This window comes from Amblyomma mixtum, chromosome 9 (assembly GCF_055824585.1).
Source record: "Amblyomma mixtum isolate Tamu chromosome 9, ASM5582458v1, whole genome shotgun sequence".
Lineage (NCBI taxonomy): Eukaryota > Metazoa > Arthropoda > Arachnida > Ixodida > Ixodidae > Amblyomma > Amblyomma mixtum.
The window spans coordinates 113,328,188-113,351,210 of record NC_143020.1 but is presented as its reverse complement, the minus strand read 5'-3'; the positions used below and the strand labels follow the sequence as shown (position 1 = coordinate 113,351,210).

The 23,023-nt window shown below is 48.7% G+C and overlaps 2 protein-coding genes across 4 annotated transcripts in view; one reads left to right on the top strand and one right to left on the bottom strand.

Moving 5' to 3' along the window:
- LOC149330796 (uncharacterized) overlaps positions 1 to 9,243 on the bottom strand; it is a 91,771-nt gene extending 82,528 nt beyond the window's left edge. Inside the window, exon 1 of the mRNA XM_089561469.1 lies at positions 8,993 to 9,243. Coding sequence (XP_089417595.1) covers positions 8,993 to 9,205 — 213 coding nt within the window. The 5' untranslated portion in view covers positions 9,206 to 9,243. The remainder of the gene's footprint in view (positions 1 to 8,992) is intronic.
- Positions 1 to 23,023, top strand: part of LOC149330794 (uncharacterized) — a 100,863-nt gene that overhangs the window by 39,774 nt on the left and 38,066 nt on the right. Inside the window, exon 1 of one of the 3 annotated variants that reach the window (XM_089561467.1) lies at positions 7,593 to 9,505. The exons of the other annotated variants lie outside the window; for them this stretch is intronic. Within the exon in view, the coding sequence (XP_089417593.1) occupies positions 9,387 to 9,505 (119 nt within the window). The 5' untranslated portion in view covers positions 7,593 to 9,386. Of the gene's footprint in view, positions 1 to 7,592; positions 9,506 to 23,023 lie in introns of those variants that run through there. 3 annotated transcript variants of the gene reach the window in all.

Here is a 23,023-nt window from a genome sequence, read left to right as displayed (position 1 = left end):
TGCTCTACTACCGGATACTACAAATTAAGGTTTCTTACTTTTAAGGCGAAAGCCTTTAATGCCTCATACTGTCGTTAGCAGACTCGTCGGCACCCGTGTCGACAGACGCGTCGGCAGCCGTGTCGACAGACGCGTCGGCAGCCTGTCGACAGACGCGTCGGTAGCCTTGTCGACAGACGCGTCGGCAGATTCGTCCGCCTTTCGGCGTCACTGCTTAAAAGGCTCAAGGTTCCGGCATGAATAAAGGCGCATCTAGTGAATGCATGGGCTTCATAAATAAAATGAAATGAGTAGTCAAGAAAAGGAAAATAAAAAATAAAAATAAGAAAATATGAAACAAAGAATAAGATGTGAAATTAAAAATAAAAAACAATACAATTAAGAAAATGAACAAAAAATAAATAAATATGAAAAATAAAAAGTAAATAAAAACAAACAGTGGCCAGGAAAGGCTTTCGCCTTGCAGCACTTTAGAGAGCCAAAGTGCCCCCTGAATTTTTATTTTTTAAGCAGCAAGCGACGAGCGGCATACGAAAGTAATGCGACAGAAATATTGGGGATACGAAATTGTGATGATACACTAAAGGAGTAAAAAATGGGTTAGTAAGCTGTCCTCTTGCGCATTCCCTTTACGGTACAGGGTATACTGCCCAAACCGTGGGTAGATTTACAGCACTAAATATACAGAATACTTACGGTTGCCCACGGAAACAAATTAACCCTCTCCAAAACATGCGAAGTCCTAGCAGTACGAAGATTTTAACCGAGCTTTTAGTCTCCTCTATTTGCTAACCTCAAGACCTCCGGTGTCGCGTTAACAAATCCTCCTCCCATCGCTAACTGCATGAAGTTAGTATGCTTTAAAGTGGGAATATATCTTCTTTGCCACGGGTAAGTATTTCGTATATTTAGTGATCTAAATCTACTCTGGAACTTGGGCAGAACTTCTTGCCCCCAAAAGGCTGTGCGTTAGAGGACAGCTTAGGTTAGGTTGGGTTGCGTTAGGTTGGGTTGGGTTAGGTTGGGTTAGGTTAGGTTAGGTTAGGTTAGGTTAGGTTGGGTTGGGTTGTGTTAGGTTAGGTTAGGTTAGGTTAGGTTAGGTTAGGTTGGGTTGCGTTAGGTTTGGTTAAAGGACTCCCATATAGGCGTATTCGTGTTTACACTGTAGTTGTCGTCCCGGTCCATGCTCTACTTAACCTTTTCTGGCGTTGTTTTTGTTTCAATTGAAATTAAATATTTTTGTGCCTAAATAGTGCAGTCAGGCCAAAAGAAAGACAATTTGTTAGTTTTCCAGCGCAAAATGCTAGCGGTTCATTTTTTCGCGCGATGTGCGATATTTCGCACAAAATGTCATAATTGGTGAAAATAGCGACATCGAAATTCCGCGACTTATACTAGGTAAACAGGCGAAGGATCTCGAAAGTAATGTTTCGAAGATGCACATCACGCCTGAAATTGCGAAAATAAAAATTATGTTACTGCAAGTTGCAAAATATGCCTGCACAAAAATGGTCGGACGTCGTGCTACCCTGCGTTCACCATTTCGGGGAACAATATATTGCTGCGTTCGCTATATCGCATTAAAAAAAAACGGCTTATTTTCGAAATGAAGGGTGCGAAATTCACCTGATGTATAGAAATCACTCCTAGATGCAACCCTGTTTCAGAAAAGCCTGCGAGTTCGCTTTGTAAACCGTTGTGTACGGGTGAAGACGGAGCATACTATTCCGTACTGATTGCATTCGAGCTTTTTCTGTTCGACGTGAGGGAATATTACTTGCTCATGCAATAGCGCACTAGCGTCCGCTACCAGCCTTCACATACCACAGTTGCCACTTTCAATTAGAAAACGCGTGCAAAAAATGTTTGAAGACTATGGAGTGGTCCGTTTACTTTTCTCCGCGACTGTACATAGCGTTTCAAAGGGTTAACTAGCATCAGAATAGTTTTTAATCCTTCCAGCTGTTTGTTTGCAGTGGAAACTTCTAGATGCTCACGTTTCCTAGTCGTTTATATTTGCCTGAATACCCATAGCGTGTCCGTGTTCCGGGGTACTCACTGCCAAATTTTCGACTCACGCTAGCCTGTACGTGATGGTTACGCCAGAGGTCCTACTTGGTGTTACTCGAAACCCGTTGCCAGACGAAACACCTTTTGCAGTAGCCGCATCAATACAGCAAGATTGTTGCTTTGCAGTTGCTTTGTCTGCTTATTGTAACGGATAGACGCAAGTACTATGCACACTATTTTACGCTCGCCAAAAGCGAGGAGCCCACGTGTGAGCAGTTCGAGGTCGTGGTCACAATAAACTGCACCTTGTTGTGAGCCTTTCAAAAGGTGGCGCACACCCACGCTGGGGTATCCAACGTTACGAGAACCAGGTTCGAGAATCGGGAGGCAGAGGTTGCGGCTCACCTGTACATAATAAAGCAACGTCGGTGGATTCTACCTCAAGTAGAACATGGGCTGAAAAGGGTTAAGGGTTTGCAAGGAAAGCACAGAGAGAGGAGGAGAAAATAAAGGAATAATTGATTAAGTCAAAATTTAATAATGCACTAAATTGCATCTTATATCTAATAAAACAAATCGAAGACCGAATGAGAAAGAGCGAAAAACAAACGAATAATTGATAAAGTCAGAATGTAATAATGCATAAAATTGCACCGTATATACGATAAAGAAAACGAAGACCAGATGAAACAATGTTTCACAGCGTGCCACTGAACTCAAAGAAATAATACCGGGGTGGGAATAAAAAAAAAATGCATTGAAAACAGTAGCTTCACATGTTAAAATAGCCCAAAGTAGCTGACTCTTCGAGTAAAAGTTATTTACCGTGCACGCTGTGCAGTGCTCGATCTGCCCTTTAGAATGTGGAATTTAAAATAGCAACAAAAATTTATTCAAAACGCCCCGACAGATCATGGTCTGGTTTTAGCACATTGTTTCTTTACGAGCGTAAGACATTCAAAGTGACATCAAACGATTTCTCTTCTCGCGCTGTATACGTTGGCAATCTCGAAATCGGTTATAACGAACACACCGGATGTAACGAAGGTGGTGTATTTCCTAACCCGAAATCGCTTATAACGAGCATAACACCAAGTAAATACTCACAATGAGGAACCATAAGCGTTCCAGATAGCTCAGCATAATGGCACAAAGGCTTTCGCCTTGCTCCAGTAAGGGGACTTGAGTGCTCCTCCTGAATTTTTTGTCTGAAGCTTACGACTTCATGTTTTCACGCTATCTTTTCGGGGTTACGCTAAGGCAGCAACGCGAACTCGAGCGCGAGAACGTTCTACACGCATGTATTCTAAACCTGATATTCCTCTAAAAAAAGCAACCTCTCAAAACTCGCACTGCTAAAGCGCTCGGTTGTCCATATACCTTTTTTTCTGTTACGCACAGATGCGAGCGCAGAAGAGTGGCTTGCACCGCCGCCAGTTGTCCGCGATTCCCGCTAGACGCCGCTGCCGTCGAGCGCTGCAGCAGTACGTCACTCTATATTTGTGTATGGACTGATATGTCGGGGTACGTAAGCCGATTCGAGAGGGAGCCCAGGAGGAGGTAGAGAGGGACAGAGAGAGCAGGGTGGTGCGCGGGAGGGATTGTAATCGGGATACAAAAGGGGGCTTTTTGAGAGCTCCCGTCTTCCCGTGAGGGATAGACCGAACGCAGCGGGGGTCCTGGAGGTTTCGGGGGTAGTGACACGCGTTCCGGGGGCTCTTTACTGCGCCTTACTTCTCCTTTTTATCTATTTTCTTGTTCATGCTAGCTCTCCTTCCTCTCCCTGTCTGCGAACTCGTGTGTATATCTTAGCTACTGCAAAGTGGATGAGCGGGACGCCAGGAGCTGGGACATGTCGTTCTTTTCTTTCTTTTTTTTTGTTTCTCGTCGCCAATTGTGTTTATTGCTTTTTTTAGGCGACGTCTTTCTGGGGCCCCTTTGTGGCTTTCGCCTGTCTGTAGGTCCCTATCCTTCGCACTGTGTCGTCTGCTTCGGCCCGTGCTTTCAAATTTTCGTCTGCAGATTGGCGCGCACCGTCTGCGACGTCGTCGGCTAGGTGGCGTTGTCGTCCAATGACCGCTTAGTCACCGTAGCATGGTGGAGTAATGCTAGGTGTGCTACCTTCAACCGTAAATCGCTGGATTTCTCCGCGACTTGAAGCAGTGAAGAAGGCGAGTTTTGTTGGAAAGCTAGTGTTCCGAATACAGCAAGGGACACTCTCCTTTATCAGGTTAACTCAATGTCTACTAAACCAGTCCGGTGGTTTGACGGCCCCCGCAAGACCATCAAGCTGTATGTCAACGACACTCGCGAAACTTGTCGCTGTTACCGCGGCGGGAAAAATGAAGCCGAGCCTTTACAGCGCTAAGTGTGCTATCACGACGCTGGTCATCATCATCATCATCATAATCATCACAGCGTTGTCCGGTCTCACAGCCAAAGCCGTACTGTCATCGTTGCGGCCCAGTAGGCATTGCAACTCTCTTGGACGTCGTGCGGATGTTCATGATGTCTGTAGGATGTCTAACGGAAGTTCAGTGCCCATCGGGGGAGGTGCTTGCGCTCATTCGAATTCAGACGTCGACAACACGAGCATGTTGGTATGCGCGCATCGAGAAATACTGTACGCATTGTGCTGAGTGGATTCCGTTTCATTAGTTTCATAGCTGCATAACGCCTCCTATAGTAATTTCTTTTTTTCATCATGCAGGCAGGACGGTCCTGACCGCATGGTATAGGTAGCCACCTTTCGCTTGTCTCAGCGGCACTGGTTCGAGGCTACGATCTGTTTCGCCCAATATTTGACCTCTAATTTGTCGGGAGTCTTTTGACAGCATCCGGCGGACATGTCAGATAAGGTCGGGAAAAACCGGAAGTGCGCAGCCGTGGTTACCGGAAGCTGTCGCTCGCTCCGCCGCGGCCGAATCAATGCCTCTCCCAGGATGCTCCTGCAAGAAGCCAGTCGAAAGCAGGCGACGATATGCGAACGCAGATATATAAAAGTTTTTTTTGTGTGTGTGACGCCCCCTACCGCCGCCGAGAACTTGAATGCACCCGTAGGGAACCGCATTCCGACAAACTTGGAGAAAGCAAAAATGACGGAGTTTTGAGAAAATATCCGAGCCTTATTCTTTCGCGGTCTTGCATGGATCGGTGCGTCTCCGATTGCGGGAGCGGTTTTGAGCTACCGGCGCGTAGCAGACGACAGAAAAAAAAAAAAAAAAAACGCATTGTGCGCGACCATGTCGCAGACGATGACGTGTTGTTCGTCGACCTTCCCTCTCTCGTTTGGTATAGCCTTTAGTTATATTTTGAAATAGAAAACCTACTTCGGTTAATGTAGACTAGTTGCGCGGCACATTACGCAGTGTTCGTTAAACGGGACGTTGTTGGGCGCGTACGAACATACAGATGAAACAGGGGGTCTTCCCCACGACCCAAAGCCGGCCCCCTGGAGTTCTGTCGTCTGCTACCATGGTGCAGGTGGCCCCGTGGGCTTCTAAACGACAGGCCGGAGTATTCAGAGATGGAGGGGGAAGGGGGACTAGCGCTTGGAGCTGAATGCTGTACTGGACGGGATGCACGCGCTGTAAATGTCAGGGCGCCGCCATTTTTACTGTCGGGCCTGGACTGACACGAGCCGTATTTGTTGCGAATAAACGCGAACAAGTGCCTAACCTTGCTGCCTGATTCGCGCGGGTTCAGCAAACAGGTTGCTACCAAGTGGTGTTTGCTGGTCGCGGCATTGTGAGACTGTTGTAGCCTCGTCTCGCCCTGCGACCGCTATTGTTCGTCGACATTGGCTTGAGTAGTATCGATGTCTCTTATCTGCCAACTGCCACCGTGATACGCGTCCAAACTTGCTGAGCACTGTTTGACAGCGCGTAATCATAGAGGGCGTCATTGTACTGTAGGGCACTACATGGTGAAGGCGGTTTTCTCTTTAGGCTACGCGTTTTGCATGTCGGCCGATGTGGAGTTCACCGGCGTGACTTTTTTCGTTTTTTTTTTATTTTGTTCTTTCGTGGCAGGAGGTGGGAAGTCAGGCGTCGGCAAATTTGGCCTTAATGCATGGAAGTAAAGGCAATGACTTCCTCTGCAAAGCCACGTACTGTGTACACGCTCGTTTAGCACGAACCCGCGAACTTAAAGGCCAGTGCACTTGCAAATGAATAAGCTTGTCTATGACGGCTTTCGCCCGAGAGCATGAACTGCAGTAAGCGATGCGTCTTTGCTAGTAAGAAAAACAGTGTTTCATGTTCGTTGTCAGCCTAATTCATCTTTCACGACATTTATTTTTTTGTTTGCCGTGTTTCGCGATGCATCTTGCGTTTTATATGCGGTTTGACGTCAATCCGAAACTATGTCGTTCTGTAGTGTAGTTGATTTGACGTCACAAGGTCGGCGTTCAGAGCACAGAAACGAATTCATCTCGAGTACCCGTGCCACATGGGCTCACCAAATGATATTTTTAGGTGCCTGAATTTCGCGACTGGCATTATTTTCATGGGCATTATCAGGCGTTGAAAATTTCGCGCCGTACGCTACGGTGGTAGAGCTCGGGAAGCACTTGAAAAGTTTTCCTGTTCTCATGCGGATATTATTCAACCAAGCCTGTCGTTGTAACGTAACGGTATAATTAATTCGCCGAGATTGGCGTCGTTAGTTTCAGGCTAGTCAGCAAAGTGGCCACAAGTTGGTCATTGCCGACTCGAAGTATCGTAAAATGGCTTCGCTTGCATCAACATGTTTAAGAAATGGCTGTTCAGAGGGAAATTGATGTGTAAGTTGTTTGTTTCCTGGCCGAATAGTGTTTCAGACAAAGTATACACGGTGCATTAGAATGGCGACCAGAATACGCATTTCACAGGGGAATGAGATTATTACGTGGCGACTAGAAGTGAGGGACCGAATGCCATTGAGTACGTTCGCATGGCATGGCGGGATTGTCGTGCAGACGTAAGGCGTGTTAACTATTCGATAGTTTCTTTTTATTTATGCACGCGTGGCAGAGGAAGAGATGATTCTTATCTTAACAGTATATACGTGGGACCCAATGTCTCACATCATTGCGTTGCTTTTAGTTTTGATGTAGCTGTAATACTTGCTTGGTGTGCTACATAAAATTAGCGTGTCTGCTAAGGTTGGTCACTAGAGATAGAGGGAGAGAGAGTGAGAACAAGCTTTATTGGGGTCCTGTGATTCGCCCAGGTCCGGGCGGGAAACTAGGTGGAAGTTTTATTTTGGTAATTGATTCTGTGGAAGGATGTCTTCTCGCGCGCACAAAAAATCGGCGGGTGTCCGCTCCGTTCGGTGCCAAAATATGATACGCACTCTCTTTCTTCACCGAGGGGTGCGTCGTGCTGGGCCTCGCTTGAACGAAGCTCGCTTCCAAAGGCACAGGGAGAGGAAGGAATGAAAAAAAAAAAAGAATGAAAGAAAGAAGAGGAAAAGGAAAAGCAAGCACCGCTTTCGAAAAGCCGAAGCCGTAAAGGGCTTCCTCCTCTCTGGACTGGAAGGAGGCTCTCCGCTCGAGCGGAGGGGATGTGATTGGTCGAGGGAGAGGGCGGTGATGGGGTGGGGGGGAGCCTCCTCTCCTACGGCACTCGCTCGCTTCACCCTGCCGGCAATTTCCTTTCTGTTGCCGACGCCGGTCGAGGGCTTTGAGCGGAGTGAGCGGCGGCCATTTTTGTTTGGGTCGCGCCGCCGGGGAGTTCACGTTCGCCTGCAGCGCTTGTGCTGCGCTGGAGCTGTGTGCCTCACCGCTGCTTATTCGTTGCTGTGCAGCCGTGTCGTCCTCAGCTGTGCGCCTGTGCTGCCAACGTGCCGGGTTTTGCTTGTGCATTGCTGTGCAGTGCCACTGATCGTTCATCATCGACTCATCGGTCAGTGTGCTTGTTACGACGAAGAGTTCTGCGTCCGACCCGGCGTGCACCGAGGACCGTCTGCGTTCTGTCTTTCGTCGGATTACCGTCTGCGTTTGTCCGGATTTGCGCCGGCTCCGCCGTCAGGTCGTGCCTGCGAGATTTGTCTCTCCAGTGTTTCTCGTCGCACCTCGTTGAAAACCTCTTCGCTCGCGCGCCACAACGTTTCGGTGATGTGTGTATGTAAGCCCCCCGGCGATGGAGACGCTAGCCAGCAGTCCTGGCGATGACGTCAGATGTGCCTGAACGTTCCCAGCTCCGGGATCGTTGTCGTCTGCCACAACGCTGCCGCCGCGCCCTGGTCGTCTGCTTCAGGTCCCCCGAGCTGGAATCGACTTCTACCTACCGATCGTCGTATCGTGGGCTTCAGCGAGCCGTTTATTTCGTTCGGGTGCTTTAAACGCCAGAAGGTCTTTCTTTTTATTTTACACGAAGCGCTCTTCAAACCGCCGATGTCGCCAGCGTGTTAAATAACGCGCGGATCATGATGTATGCGACTCATGACGTCAAACCACATTGCTGTGCACGACCCTTCGACTATGCGCTGTCACGTGGCGCTTTGACTTCTGGGAAGAGGAGGTCGTAGCTGCTTCTGGCTGTGAAAAAAAGAAAAGAGTGGGCAGGAAGCCTCATGCTACTACCGTTCCTACACGTCGCCCCATAGCATTGTTCCTCCGGAACGATGTAAACCAACAAAGCAAAAAGACAAAGTAATCGTCTGCACTTTTTCCGGGCGCCGCGTCGTCTGCTCTTGCGTTGCGGTTTCGAGCGCATCTGTTCGGCGGCGATCTTTCACTGAAGCGTGGGAATTTCGCCACCCACGAGCGTTGGAAAAAGAGCGAATAAGTGACGTCATCTCGATTTTTTTTTTTTAGGGATTCTCTCCAAACGAAGAGGAAAGCAAGGAAAAGAACGGCTATTGTGCTAGGCAAGTGTTTGTTACGCGGGCTGATCGGCTCGCCTTCAGCCTGCGGCAAGGAGTCCCCGACCACGGCGGCGGTTGGTGCGTCCCGCCAGCAATTATTGCGAGGAAAAAAAAAGAAAAAAAGACCGCTCACCCGAGGTTGGTCGCTTGGCGCAGCTGCATCGACGTTGTTGCAACACGTGCAAAAACCTGTGGCGCCGCGCTCTCCTCTGTTCGTGTCGTACGGAGGTGAACGAGATGGATTGATGACGGTACACTGTCGTCGACAACGGCGTCCCATGGTCCTCTCCGGCTGCCGCTTCTGCGTTCCGCGTTTGTCGTCTGCTACAGCGCTGCGCGCCGCCATCTTGGCGTTGTGAACACGGCGCGCGCTTTCTCGGTGTCGTCTGCTTCTGCACGCTGGCCGAGGAAAACCCCCGCGGGCCTCTCTCGTGTGACCGCTGGCCGTCGCCATCTTGTTTTTTTTTCGTTCTGGTTTTTGTGTGCCGTGACATCGCGTGCGGCTGGAATCCCGACGGAGTTATCCAATGTGCCTCGAGGAATTGGAGGGCGGCGGCATGCTCGTCTTCAAGGGTCACAAGGGATTAGGCCCCGAAGACGTCGGTGGTGACGCGGCGGTCCTCGAAGCTGGATCGCTGTTTAACTAGTGAGTATTCGTGGTGCGGAAGATTGCTCTCCACTCTTGATTTACAGTCACTCAGCACTTTGTAGATCCTGTGCCTATTTGATATCTGCACCTGTACGAATGTCACGTGGGCTGAGACTTGGTAATATCGCCTATGACCTTTGAATTCCTGCCCCCTTACTGGTCTAAATATTTAACATAGGGCTTGCATCATGGGGAACAGGATTGGCATATCACAAACGTGTAAGTCAAAGCGGAAAAAGAATCTAGTAATAACACAATAAAGCTGGAACGAACAGCGGAAGTGGAACGGCGTTTTATCAATAGGTTTGCTCCAATGTAACAGTTCTGAATATTTATCTCGTAGCAGGCGTTGTTGCAGCTGGGAATACATTCCGGATTAAAAATATCTGAACATCTTTGATCCATTTGACCAACGTCGGTGGAGAAATTTCCTACGTGGGTGTTACATAATCGGTTGCAAGAATGAAATAGACACAAACATAACAAAGGCTACTGAAGTACAGTTGAATGTTATATAAGGAATAAAGTACAGTTGGTTGTGGTAAAGTAGTCTTCTCGTAGCAGACTTTGCGGCTTTTGCCTGGATTAAGTGTTTACTACCTTCTACTGACTGGACTAAACCGGCGTGCTTGCTCTCTCGAGCTTTCGCGTTTGAAGCCCTGTCGTCAGTCAGCTCTCGCTAATTGGAGGCGCGTAAGAGCTCCCTTGCTCGCGCAGGTGTGGAGTTCCACGTCGGAGGATTGCGCGTGTAATATCTGCCGCTCTCTCCCCCTGCCTCCTCCTCGTTTAATGAGCACATCCCCGCCGCGTGCGTTCGTCGTCGCAGGTGTTTTTTTCCCTTTATGTAATAACCGAGCCGTTCACGACATACCATTATGCAGACGTAGGCTTCGCTGACACGCGTGCGGTGGGTGTTTCGGCTTGTCGATTTTATGACGGCGAAGCCAAGCTTGCCTCGTTGTACTTTGTTGTTGTCACCCTTGTAAAAATAGTCCTTAGGCAATCTACAGACTGTTGCCGTCCTATAGAGAGAGTAAACTTTATTCCTCCTGCAGAATAGACCACGCCTAAACCCCGGGGCAGGACCCCAAGGTTCGGGTGGTCAGCTTAGGTGTAGGCCGGAAGCTCTTGACTCCTGGCAACATCCTCAGCTAGTCGGACTGCTTGAGCTAGTTCTTTTCTGTGCTTTGCAGGAGGGTCTCCCATGTAGTCTTGGTTGTTATCCCCGCTATTCTTCCTGAACCCTTATCACACTCCCGAATAATAATAGTCTAGTAACCCTCTATCCTCACATTGTTAGCATCTGTCCGATCGTACTTCTGGCCATATGTGGTTGACCTGAACCAGGTTTGGATATGTGTTTATTTTCGAGTCTTAATTCTCCACGTTGTTTCTTCCCCTTTGGCTAGCTCTGGATCAGGTGGAGGGTATACGCCCTCCTGCCTGGCCTGTAATGTTGTGTTATTTCGCTGTAATTAGAATTTTTGTCCATTCATAGTATACATATTCTCTATAGAGAAAAGGCTACTAAAGGTGTATGGATATAAGTCTGTACATTGCCTGTAGGCTGTCTGTAGGATTGGTATTCACAATAGTCTATTCATTAAGATTCGTCTATAGAAAATCTATAGGCTATATAGACAGAAGTCGATGGACAGGTCTATAGACAGTCTAAAAAAATTTTTTAAGGGCAGTGCCTTAAATGCTAGCGCTTTTTTTTTTCACGCTTCATATTCTTCTGGGTGTGGTTTCTTTAGCTGCCGGTCGGTGTTTTCCAGCGAAGTCGTTCACTTATCGACAGACCTTAATAAACATCTTTATTTTAGATGATATATCCTTTCGTTTACACAGCCGCCGCGGTGGCTCAGTGGTTATGGTGCTCGGCTGCTGACCCGAAAGACGCGGGTTCGATCCCGGCCGCGGTGGTCTGATCTCGATGGAGATGAAATTCTAGAGGTCCACGTACTGTGCGATGTTAGTGCAAGTTAAAGAACCCCCAGGTGGTCGAAATTTCCGGAGCCCCCCACTACGGCGTCCCTTATAGCCTGAGTCGCTTTGAGACGTTAAACCCCCCACCAATCTTAGTAAGACTGTAAAATATGGCTTCAACCAGTAGTTGTGCGTCTGATTTACCACGGACGTCTAATTTCATTCGTGGCGTCTTGCCTAATCTTTAGATTTCAGAGCTTTCTTGATGTTTTAGTTGCATCGAGGAAAAGTATGAGCTGCATTAGAATCGACTGCGGACACTTTCTTTACCCTTTTCCAGCCGATGGTTTCTCACTGGCATTTGTATGCCTACTTACTTAAAGGTGCACTGAAGAGGAATCTGAACTTGTCTTTTTGCCGCGGGAACTCGATCTACACGTTCCTAGCATTCTTAGAAACTGCAACTTATTGCCCTGTATGGCCGATTTCCCTAATTAAATCGAATTAACGTCCGGCTCCCGCCCTTTTTTTTGAATTCTGCCTCGTACGATGGGCGGAGTCGACCAACGCGTGAAGTTCCTTTCAGCCAGCTTTGCTTTCGCTTTATTTTGTTTTTTAGGTTTCCATGAATAAATAGTTTCATTCGCAGATAATATAGCCGCAAAATAAGCCCGCAGAAATAAAAATACGCGCGGACTATTTGCTACTACGGACTACTACGTATTACTCCGCCGATGGCAGAGCGGCAAGCCGCCACGGGACTGGGTGAAAGGCACTCCACGCGTTGGTCGACTCCGCCCACCGTACGAGGCAGAATTCAAAAAAAAGGGCGGGAGCCGGACGTTAATTCGATTTAATTAGGGAAATCGGCCATACAGGGCAATAAGTTGCAGTTTCTAAGAATGCTAGGAACGTGTAGATCGAGTCCCCGCGGCAAAAAGACAAGTTCAGAATCCTCTTCAGTGCACCTTTAATGGTCGACTTCCTTCCCTATAGCCCGTTTCAATATGCAATGTATTACGTGCCAGCTTCTGTGGGTTTCCATAGAGGAGCCTCAGCCTGTAATGTGCGGCGTCAGCTGGTGAGTAGTTTTTTTTTAAACTGCGCCCGGCTACGATATCAATATGCAAGCGTCGAGACTTTCAAACATGAAGCGCTCTTGTTTCTTCAATCAAGCAGCGCAGTGGGGGGGGATTTAATAGCAGCGCAGTGGGATTAAAGGATTATAGACACCTAATTTTGGTCGCATGTTTTATTCTCTTTAATGATGCGCAAGACACTACTATGCATGAATCACCGTGTGGTACTCGCCTACGATCGCTAAATAGTTTAGGATGGAATTTTTCTGTCCCGTTGTTTCGGTTTCAACAGCCAGACGATGGCTGTGACGTCAAGTGTGGTTACATGTCACGTGAGGCACGGCGAAACGTCGATATAATCGCTGCTTCATCGTTTCAATTTACTGCAGTGCTGAAGCCAGCCTTCCTCTAGAGCCGGAATGACAACGAATGCGGAAGCAGCGATTATATTGCAGTTTTTCCAACCCTCACGGGACCTATAACCACGCTTTGACGTCACACTCATCGTTCGGCTGTTGAAACCGAAACAGAGCGGAAAAGAAATTCGATTACAAATTATTTAGCGGTTATAGGAGAATACCACGTGGTAACCAAGGTATAATAATGCCGTACGCATCATGACAAACAAGGAGACACGCACCCAAGGGTTAAGTGTCTATACTCTTTTAAGAAATTTTCTTCGTCTGCTTTCTGGAGAAAAAAAACTATCTTCGTCTGCATTTTCAAAAGCACCGTTTGAAGCGTGACGACAGTGTTGCGGACGGCTTCGCCTTTCGCTTAAAAAAAAAAGAAAAGTTTGGGCGGAAGTTATGCGAGCAAAAACACGGCGATCGTTTGTGTATAAGCACGGTTTTCGTGCAGGAAGCGGCGGCCATGATGAACCCCTTAAGTACTGCTGGGCTTTTTCTTTCGTCTGCTGTATTCCACTTCCGGCAACTGTGGGGGCGAGCAGACGTTGTTCCCTGCTTTCATTCTACCGAGCTTCCGTTTGCTGTGTTTCGGAAACCTCTGCTCCTTTTAAGATTTTCTTTTAGCGAGCGCGCTGGCGGACTTAAATAAGACCTGGTTGTTTTCGCCTAGTGAGCGTGAGTGTCGAAAGTTTTCGTTCAATATTTATCTTTTGTTTCATTTTCGAGCACCCCGCTGCGTTCACTTTCACTTGCCGTCCCGAAAGCTAGCTACCGGATTCCTCGGGTGCGCAGACTTCACGATCTATGACGTAGAAAAAAATAATAAACAAACATATACGCGCAGCATCAGGCAGAGTGCTATTCACCTTCGCTTTTTGTTTTTTTGTTTTTCGTTAGCTGCGAGGCGGTGAGCAACACAGAAAACAAAGCGGTAACATTTGTGCTTTGAGTCGCGTTGAAATTTGTTTGTTTGTTTCGTTGAGGTCGGTGTTCATCACTTCGCGGCTTTTAACTTTCTCCGAGAGGCGTGGCGCTGCGTATTCACCGTTTTTCTTTCCTTCTGCGCCCCCGAAGTGTTTGTTTAGTTTTGATTTTTTTTTTATGAGCCGGCGTGCACTTTTTGAGCAGGAGGAAAAATGGCGGAGGAGGGGTGGAGCTAGCACCAACAAATAAACAGCAACAGCCACGCAGGCCTCCTCATCTAAACGCACGCCCGACTCGTCTTGGCGTAGCCGCAAGGACCGGCAAGAGAATTTCCCGCCGCACCCAGAGAGCAATTGACGCGCTTTATTTCTTGTCGTCTGCTTTTTTTTTTCTCGCGCGCACCGGCGTATGATGATGATGATGCCCTGTGGCAACGTACCTCGAGTGCGCTGCAGTCGGCTCCGTTTTGTTTTCGTTTCTGTTGTACGCGTTTGTATCCCGTTCGCCCTGATGCTGCTGCTGTTCTAGTTACTTTTTCTTGGGACTGCAACGTTGCCCGGCTCGCAGACGCGTTCTCCCTGTTTACGTTTTAACTCGCCTTGGTTTTTTTGTTTGGGTCACCACCCTCGAGGGTGTTACACCTTGGTTCACCCCTCTAACGCGTTCCAGCGCGTACGGTTTAACCTGTTCCTCCAAGCCGTTAGCCTTCGTCAGGACGAGACGGAGATCATTTTCGTGCGAGTCCCGCATTTCCTGTTCCGGTGCGCGCAACGCTCTGCGCGAGGCGGTCCCTCGCCGCCTGCCGTCTGCAACGTTTTATTCGCGTCGTCTGCGCCGCGGAGAGCAGCGTGCCGTCGTCTGCTTTTTCTTTTTCCGCGTCGTCTGCTAGCGGGTGTTTTGTTTTTGGTCGTCTGCTGGGCGCCGTAATGCGCTGGGATGGCGCGTTACGCACGTGAGAGGTCGGCGTTGCGATTTTTTTTTTAGAGTGTCGTCGCATAACCTGCGGGCAGTGATAGCGACGTCCTCGGTCGATTACGCTAGGAAAACGGTTTTGTCCGCCGGAAAGTGGTTTGTCTGTGTATATAGGCGAGATTGCCCCCTCTTCGAGCCCCCCCCCCCCCCCCCCCCCCCCCCCCCGTGCTGTAATGATTCGTCAAAAGGTGCGGTTAATTGCAAGCTCGTTTGTCGTGGCCCCTGGAATGTGCGCTGGCGCGCCGTGTTTGCGTGGCTGCGGGACATCCATCATAGCGTCGGCGTCGCGATGTCGGTCCGGAGCGGTTTGTCCTGTGCGCTTTTTTTTTTACATCAATATTTTCTTTTCGTACCGCTCGGCGCTACCTTTAAGGTCATTGCCGGTTGAATGAGTTCGTCAGCGTAATGCTCTCGAGATGCTGAAATTAATTGGACGACATCGAAGCGCGAAGACTAGACTGTCAGGTTGTGAAATGGTCATGTGACAACGTGGTTTTAGTTAAACGGCTTATCGATAGCCGTTCCGGTTAAGTTGTTTGGGCTAGGCGACACTTTAACCACCCTCCCCTGACAGATCCCCGTCGGGCTCAACATCTTTGTTTTCCTGCGAGGTCTCTGTTGGAACCCTAATGGAGCCCTTGATCAGCTGGTTATTTTTTTCTGTCGAGGGTGTTTCGGGTTGATGACATTCCGTAAACCTGCTTTGTTTACGACTTTGAGCTGCTTCGCTCAGGGTATTTCATTTGGAGTGCTACTTTGAATACCTCTTGACGACTGCACTATGAAGCTGTTTATCGGGCTTTTATCTTCTGCGCCCACTTCGAGGTCCTCTTTATTCTCCACCTGCTTCTTTCACATTTCGTCGTAGTTATTCTATTTTCTCAAGTGGCAGTTCTTATTGTCCACTGCATTAATCATGTGCTCCAAGAAACTTTGCTGAACCACTTTTAACCCTTCCTCTGCTTTGCGTGATTCTGCGCTCTGCGATATTAAGCCTTCTTTCTCCTTGATGGTGCTTGGATGACAGTGCGATTCCTGTTAATTTATTTCCTTGACTGGAATTGAGCTCGCCTGCTCACTCCGGCAGTGGTTTTGCTCCTCGATTTTGGTAATTGACTTCTCCCGGCAGTAGTTTGGAAGTGGTCATTGGACGGAGCGCTAAAGGCTATGGTTCGTCTGCAACAGATGATAGTAGACGACGCGAACGATGGAAGGAAGCTTTAATGATCTTCGTCGTCGTCTGCCGCACTGAGCATGCGCAGAAGGAAGCAGGGAGAAGCCGTGATCGGGCGGTTTGAGAATAATTACGCACCATCTCCCCCCTCCCCTCCACCCCCCTCCCCTCCTCACCCCGCAAGTTCGTGAAAACGCTTAGATGAGAAAACCGGTTAGGCCCGCTGTTTTTTTTCGCCATTTCTTTTGTTTTTGCCCGCGTATTATATTCGCGGCGCGGACTCCAGTGCTTCGGATTGTTCTGCCGGCGGCAAAGGGAAGCGTTTTTCCCAGCTACCGTTCCGTCAGTTCCCGAACATTGGTCCGTTAGCCGTTTCTTTTTTTTTCGTCTGCGCTCGAGGCCGTGTCGTCTGCTTCTCGCGGTCCATCGTCTGCTTCTTGCCAGCGTCGTCTGCTTCTTGCCGGCGTCGTCTGCTTTCTTTGCCCGGTCGGTCGTCTGCTCCCAACGGAGCAGCCCAACCCACGAAGAAAGAGGAGTGTCCTCTGAATTGCATGGTGCGGCACACCGGAGGCCTCTTCCCTCATAACGCCGTCGGCCCGAGGCTAATCTGCGCTTAATCTGCTCCCCGCTACCGGTCGCGTTTAATCGTCCCGGCTAAAGTGTGATGAACTGTCTTGTACGGCCGCCGGCCATTGGCTCGCGAGGTCGTGCAGCGGCTCTTTCGTGCCTTGCTTGTTGTGGCGTCGTCTGCTACCGGTTTTCGTCTGCAATATAAAAGTTCGTCTGCTCCGCCGGAAGCTATGGCGTTGCGGCGTCTGCTTACGGGCGCTCCTGCAGTCGGAAACGGGTTGTTTTCTTTGTCTGCCAACATTAACGCCGCATAGGGCCCCAGTATCCCCCATGGGGCTCCATACCTGGGGTGCTTGCCATGAGATATGGCTGTATCAACAGGTGCGGGGATCCTCGCGCTTTGTCTACGGCCGTTTAGATCCGCGCGCCGTTATTTCTGAGCACAAATTACCACCGATTTCGGGGGCCGTGCTAATCGTCGGATCGACGCGAATAGCTTTCGGCGTTGTGGGAACGCTGATTCTGCGTTCAGATAAATGCCTTCGCCGTTTCTTGTAAAAAATAGACTAGCAAAGCGTGTTGAAGACGTACGTTTACGGCGCCTGTAATCGTTTTTCACACGGGTAACCATGTCTTAACAACAGGGTTGATACGATCGACTGTTTTTTTTTTCCCTCGCAGCATTTTCTTTCTTTGTATGCAGGAGACTCTGACGTCTTTGTTGAGGGATCGCGGGTGCGCTGGTTTTTGTTCTTACATTGTAGTGCGCTAGACCCGTACTTAGCGTCCAGCGGCAACAGCGACGTTGCTATTTAGGCTAATGTTCGCCGTCGGCACTGGGTTGCCAGTGTGGATAGTGTCTATCCGCGTTCTTCGAAGACACACACAGAGTAAAGCCTTGAATTTTTTTTGTTGTAGTGAAAAAATATTGATAGAATGGCAGGCGTCCTATGTCGGTCATTAAATTAGCTTTGAAATTGGTACATTTTTCTCCGCTTCCGCTCAGTTCGAACGGTACGCCGTCAACGATGGAAATAACCAGTGGGATTTAATGGTTGTTCCTTCTCGTTCCTGAAATGAAGGCTGAGGGCTTTTTTATTTGATGGGTTGGGAGCCTCGAGATCCTTGGCCAGGCAAGGATGGCCGCTGAGGTTACCTGACCTAATTTAAAGCTTTCGCTAACAGCCATTTTTAAAAGTTGCTTTCATTTATCATTACTGACAAGTACGAACTAACGTTTTAAGTCCTCGCCCTCTACACCACTGATAGTTTTCCGCATGTTTGTGAAATTCAGCAGAAAACACTTTTCCTACACCATGAGCTTTGCGCATGGTAGCCTTTAAACCCAACACAACAGATTAATGGTGGTTAGGCCTAGATTCAGAGAGAGCGCCGGATTTTGGTGCCTGCGCTATGTTTGGAATTAACGCAACTGATGTAATCAAAGAGCTTTCGGCCGTCGCCGCGGTTGCTCAGTGGTTATGGCGCTCGGCTGCTGACCCGAAAGACGTGGGTTCGATTCCGGCCGCGGCGGTCGAGTTTCGATGGAGGCGAAATTCTAGAGGCCCGTGTACTGTGCTATGTCGGTGCACGGTAATGAACCCCAGGGGGTCAAAATTTCCGGAGCCCTTCACTATGGCGTCCCTCGTAGCCTAAGTCTCTTTGTAATGCAGTACAGTGCATGTTTATTTTCCAGAAAGAACTGGGTGGTCTCTTGAGCTAAAGGCTACACAAAAAGCTTGACGAGGCCCAAGAGACCATTTACATGGCAGCAGCACAATGAAAGCCGTGGAAAGCTTAGTATTAGACATTATTAAAGACAAGGGCGTGGCAATAAACGTGACAGATTAGAACAGTGGTAATTTCAAATAATGTAACCAGCTGTCAGCTAAAAGAAATCATTTCTTGAACAATGAAAGTCGTATACGATGCAGGAAGAAACACAGCTGGGACGTTAAACCCCCATAAGCCAATCAATTAACTTTCGCGCCTAGTGTACTTGACTCACAGTTCCCATATGTCCGTAGACGAAGTAACTGTACTCATCAGGTTAAGTGGACGCGTCGTTCAAATTTCGCAATCCTTGTCACTTCCGTCACAGTGAAATGATGTCAGGGCTTTCAACGTCTGACCTTTAGAGTTCCTCTTTACGCGTATGATGAGAGCAGTGTCAACGAACGTCAGTTTCAGAGCGCGTATTTCCCCGGTACTGTTCAGGGAGTGTGCGCTAAGCTCCGAGCGTCCTCTGACGTCACTTCCGCACTTTTGAGATTCCGCTACTCGAAAATGTCGTCGTCTTTTGTCGTGCGTGACTTTCTGGTCACAAGGTTTCTTTGTTGTCTTTGTGTATAGTGGAAATATTGAAGACCGTCCTAGTTATGCCAGATTTTATGAGCTGCCATTTCATCGCGCAATGATAGGTAGTCGGATACAACTCAAGAACGGAGCGGCTTTTGCCCGTAAAAGAAACACTTTCCAGCCAATGGCGTCGGCCGATTCTCGTGACCCTGCTAGCGTGACAATGCAGGGAGTGGTAGGTGAAAGAAAATAGTTTCTTCCCCCCCTTGACGGGCATAGAGTTTCTTACTATTACCTAGAGGGAAAGCTGGCAGCCCGTCTATGGGAGTTTGCATGGCGACCCCTCGAGTCCACTTCAGCCACCATGGGCGCTCAAAGCATCATGGGGCGGTGAGCTACTTGTTGCGGAACTGCAACTTTTGGCCAAAATATAATAAAAAATTAAGCTGTTTGATAACTACAAACGTCCTAATATTCAATATCTTCTCTAATGATTCCAACAAACGAGCAGAAAAGCATTTAAGTACAAAGTTTGCGCAAAATAAGAGAAGACTCGCTCTCCTATTGGCCAAGTAGTGAACACTATAAAAACTAATACTTCGTAATTAACAGGCGCATTTTTAAAAGTAAATATGTTTTCAAAAAAGATGTTGTTGCTTAAATACTATAAGAGGTTTTTTAATGGCATTTCGGAAAAGTGAAACCTTTTATTGGCGTCGTGTGTCATCGCGTTTACACTACTATGGCTTTTGCACACTGCGTTCGCGCGAAAGTCGTCTGCGCACACACGGACAGCGTTTTTGGAATGAAACATCTTAGTAATGACACTCCGTGTTCCTGAAAAACTACGACTGTGCCGCAACAAGTAGCTCACCGCCCCATGATGCTTTGGGCGTCCAGGGTGGCTGAAGGGCAGCGCCGCCAGCTTTCCCTCTAGGTAATAGTAAGAAACTCTATGTTGACGGGGTTACTCCCTCTCTGCATTGTCGCGCAGAAGGCTCTTGAGAATCGGCCGACGACATTGTCTGGAAGGGGGAATCCTTTGAAGGGGTAAAAGCCGGTCCGTTCTCGAGCTCAGAAGAGTAGAAGCTTTTGCTTGTTGATTCATACTACAAGGGTAAAAGTGTAGCGCAAAAAAACACGAGGACTCAGAGAAGACTCGGGAGCACTCAGCGTTGTGTGTGTCTTTCTGAGTCCTCGTTTTTTTTTTTGCGCTACGCTTTTTATCCTTGCAATTCTTGAGTTGTATCCGACTATAGACAATTTCTCAACAACAGTTTCCCAACTGATATGACCTAAGAGCATTGCTCTCCTCTACCTCTTTCTCTCTCTCTACCCCACCCTTCTCCTTCCGTCTCCTCTTCTTTCCATGATCGGTCGTGACGCGGGGATCGGCGGGTCTCCGCTTCCAACCCCATTAGGAACCGGCGCGTGCTCGCTTGGGTGATTTCGCGCCAGACCCGCATCGGCATCCGTGTTGCACGTATTCGTCGTGACTCTCTGTCTCTCTTTATTGGTTCTTCGCTCATTATTGTTTTTTGTTTTTTTGCTTATTCTTTCTCGCTTTTCACTCCATCATCCGCGGTCTCTCGGTCCGCTGGCCTCGTTTCTCGCTTTCTGGGATGTGGTGAAAAACTCCCCGACGTGCTCAATGACTCGGTTCGCGATCCGTCGAAATACACGAAGTGGAAGAAATGCGAAAGCTCTGCTTTCGCTAATCCTAAACCGCCGTGATCGAGGCATAGCGTTGTCTCGTGCGAGGTTTCATCTTTGATCGGGGTGTTGTTTTTTCAGTATGTGTTCTGCGCAGCTCTGGAAAGCCTCCTCCTCTCCTTTTACTTTAGGCAGTGTTAACTGCCTTCAAAATCATTGCTTCTTGTCGTTGATTAATCAAGGAGAAAAAATTGCCATGGGCATGGCATGTAATGCAATGGCGAGATCACTGATTGCGGTTAAGGGTGGAATCGGGGGACAGAAAGTCAGGAGGGCGCGTGAGACCAGGAAGTTTACGGGGACAAGGGAGCTGTAGCAGGCACAGGACGGGGTTAATCAGAAGGGCAATGGAAGAAGCCTTTGTCCTGCAGTGTGTGTAGGTAGGCTGATGATTATGAAGGGCCTTAAAAGCATCAAACGGGATGATTCGTGAACCGGGAGAGGTTTTCTGATCCAATGAACACCAAAAGGGACCGATGGTGCGATCCGAGCATCGTAAGACGTTGCCCTATCGAGTGGTGCAGACACCTTGCTGATTGATGCCTGGTCTGGTTGGTTTCAACACTGGGCAAATCCGCAGTGGATGGTGGGTGTCGGCTTCCAATTCCTGGGATAGGTACGTACAGGGTACGTAAACAAGCTGCTGTAGTGGGGCCAGTTGCTAGTGGCCTTCAATGCAGTACATTTCTGTCCATCAGTCACATTTTAAAGAAATCCCCCCTCCCCGGACACATAATATTATGCACTCACAATACAAAGTACTAGCGAACAAGTATTCAATAGGGATCGTGCGACCGAAACTAATTGGGCTTGAGCCATTGGTCACTGCAGTATTTAACCATTGGCTGGCGTTATAGGCAGAGAGGAAGGGAGAAACACATGCAGAAGCGTACAGACTGTAGATTAAGGTCGATAGATGACCTCGCTAGCACCACCAAGCCTGAGTCGCTTTGGGTCGTTAAATACAAACGAAACCACACCCACTGTTGAGCGGACCAAAGTGTAAGTTCGGATAAACCGGAAGTTCGAATTTAACGAGATTTCGCCGTACGTCATTCGGAGGTGCGTCGTCGCACGTTGGCGCAGAGGTGCCAATGAGCGCGTTGCATTGGGTCCGGTGCCCTCTCATCTGCATGCCAGTACTCTGGCCGTTCTTGAGAGGATACGGAATGCCCCAGGAACAAAGAAAACGACTGTCGGTTTAGGGTTCCTTGTGAATTACTCCGACGCCGGGCGTATCTCGCAGTTCGTCGCTGACGTAGGTATGTGCGGCGGCCGCGAGGTTGCATCGTGTCTCCTGTTGTGTGGGGAAAGTGTTACGTGGGGGGGGGGGGGTGCCGCAAGGACGCCTCTTCGAGGAATGCCGAGTTCCTCCTTTCGTGACGAGGTGAGCCGCGTTCCTCGGGACGGTCCGGTGGTCCCGCGGAACGCGCTCCGGCGCAGAGAGGACGCTCTCTGCGCGCTTCGTTTTTGCCTCTTTCGAGCATTGCTTTTTGGAGAGCCCTGGAAGCATTTACAGCCGGGCGCCATATTGGTCTTTGGGCATTTTAGAGCGTTAGCTCTAGCATTCGCATTACTCAAGGACGCGTTACACAAGGTCATTCAAAGTGGTACCAGTGGGTGGTACCATTGGTACACACACTGTGGACCACCTAATTGGCGTAGAATGTTCGGAGTGGTATCAAACGATTCAGTGCGTTACGGAACATAAGATTACTAGTCGAATCAAAGCGTGGCATACCAGAGGGATTCGGACCGGCGGCCTTTGGTTCTCCAAACCGTGACTTCTTGAAACTTTAAACGTCCGTTACGGCCAAACTAATTGACATAGGATATTCGAAGTGGTGTCAAACGATTTGTCTTCTTGCGCTATATACGTTGGCGTAAAAAAACAAACAAAACTAGATATCCGGATATAATGAAAAAAATGTACCGGATATAGCGAAGATTGCAAATGATGCAATATTCGTTCGACATTGCTAACGCTCGGTACTCATACGCTGCCTCAGTGTTTTGCCCTTTTTGTGTGTGTAGCTGGCTGCAAGCGCGTAGCTGTGTGGGATGCGCGAGCGTTTGTCACGTGTTCTCTGCTATCCGAGCAGCGAGGATAACGGCTCTTCCTGAGGAACTGTATTTCTCTGTACCCCTTTCGATCCGCCCGGTTTCGCCCCCTTCGTACCCTCTTTCAAGGCGTTGCCCATCTGCCCATCGCGAATGATATAGGTTACGAGGAAAGGAAGTACTTGGAGAATAACAATGGGTTGATATATGTATCTGGCAGGAAGCTATGGACTATGAACTGATATCTCTCGGAGCGAAAGTAAATGCCCTTTTTATCTTCCCGGTAGTCGCCTCTGTGGCCCGATACTTGATGGATAACGCAGAGGGCTGAAATTGAACTGAGGATAGCGGAACGTGTCGTGGAAAGGAAAATGATTGGGGGTTA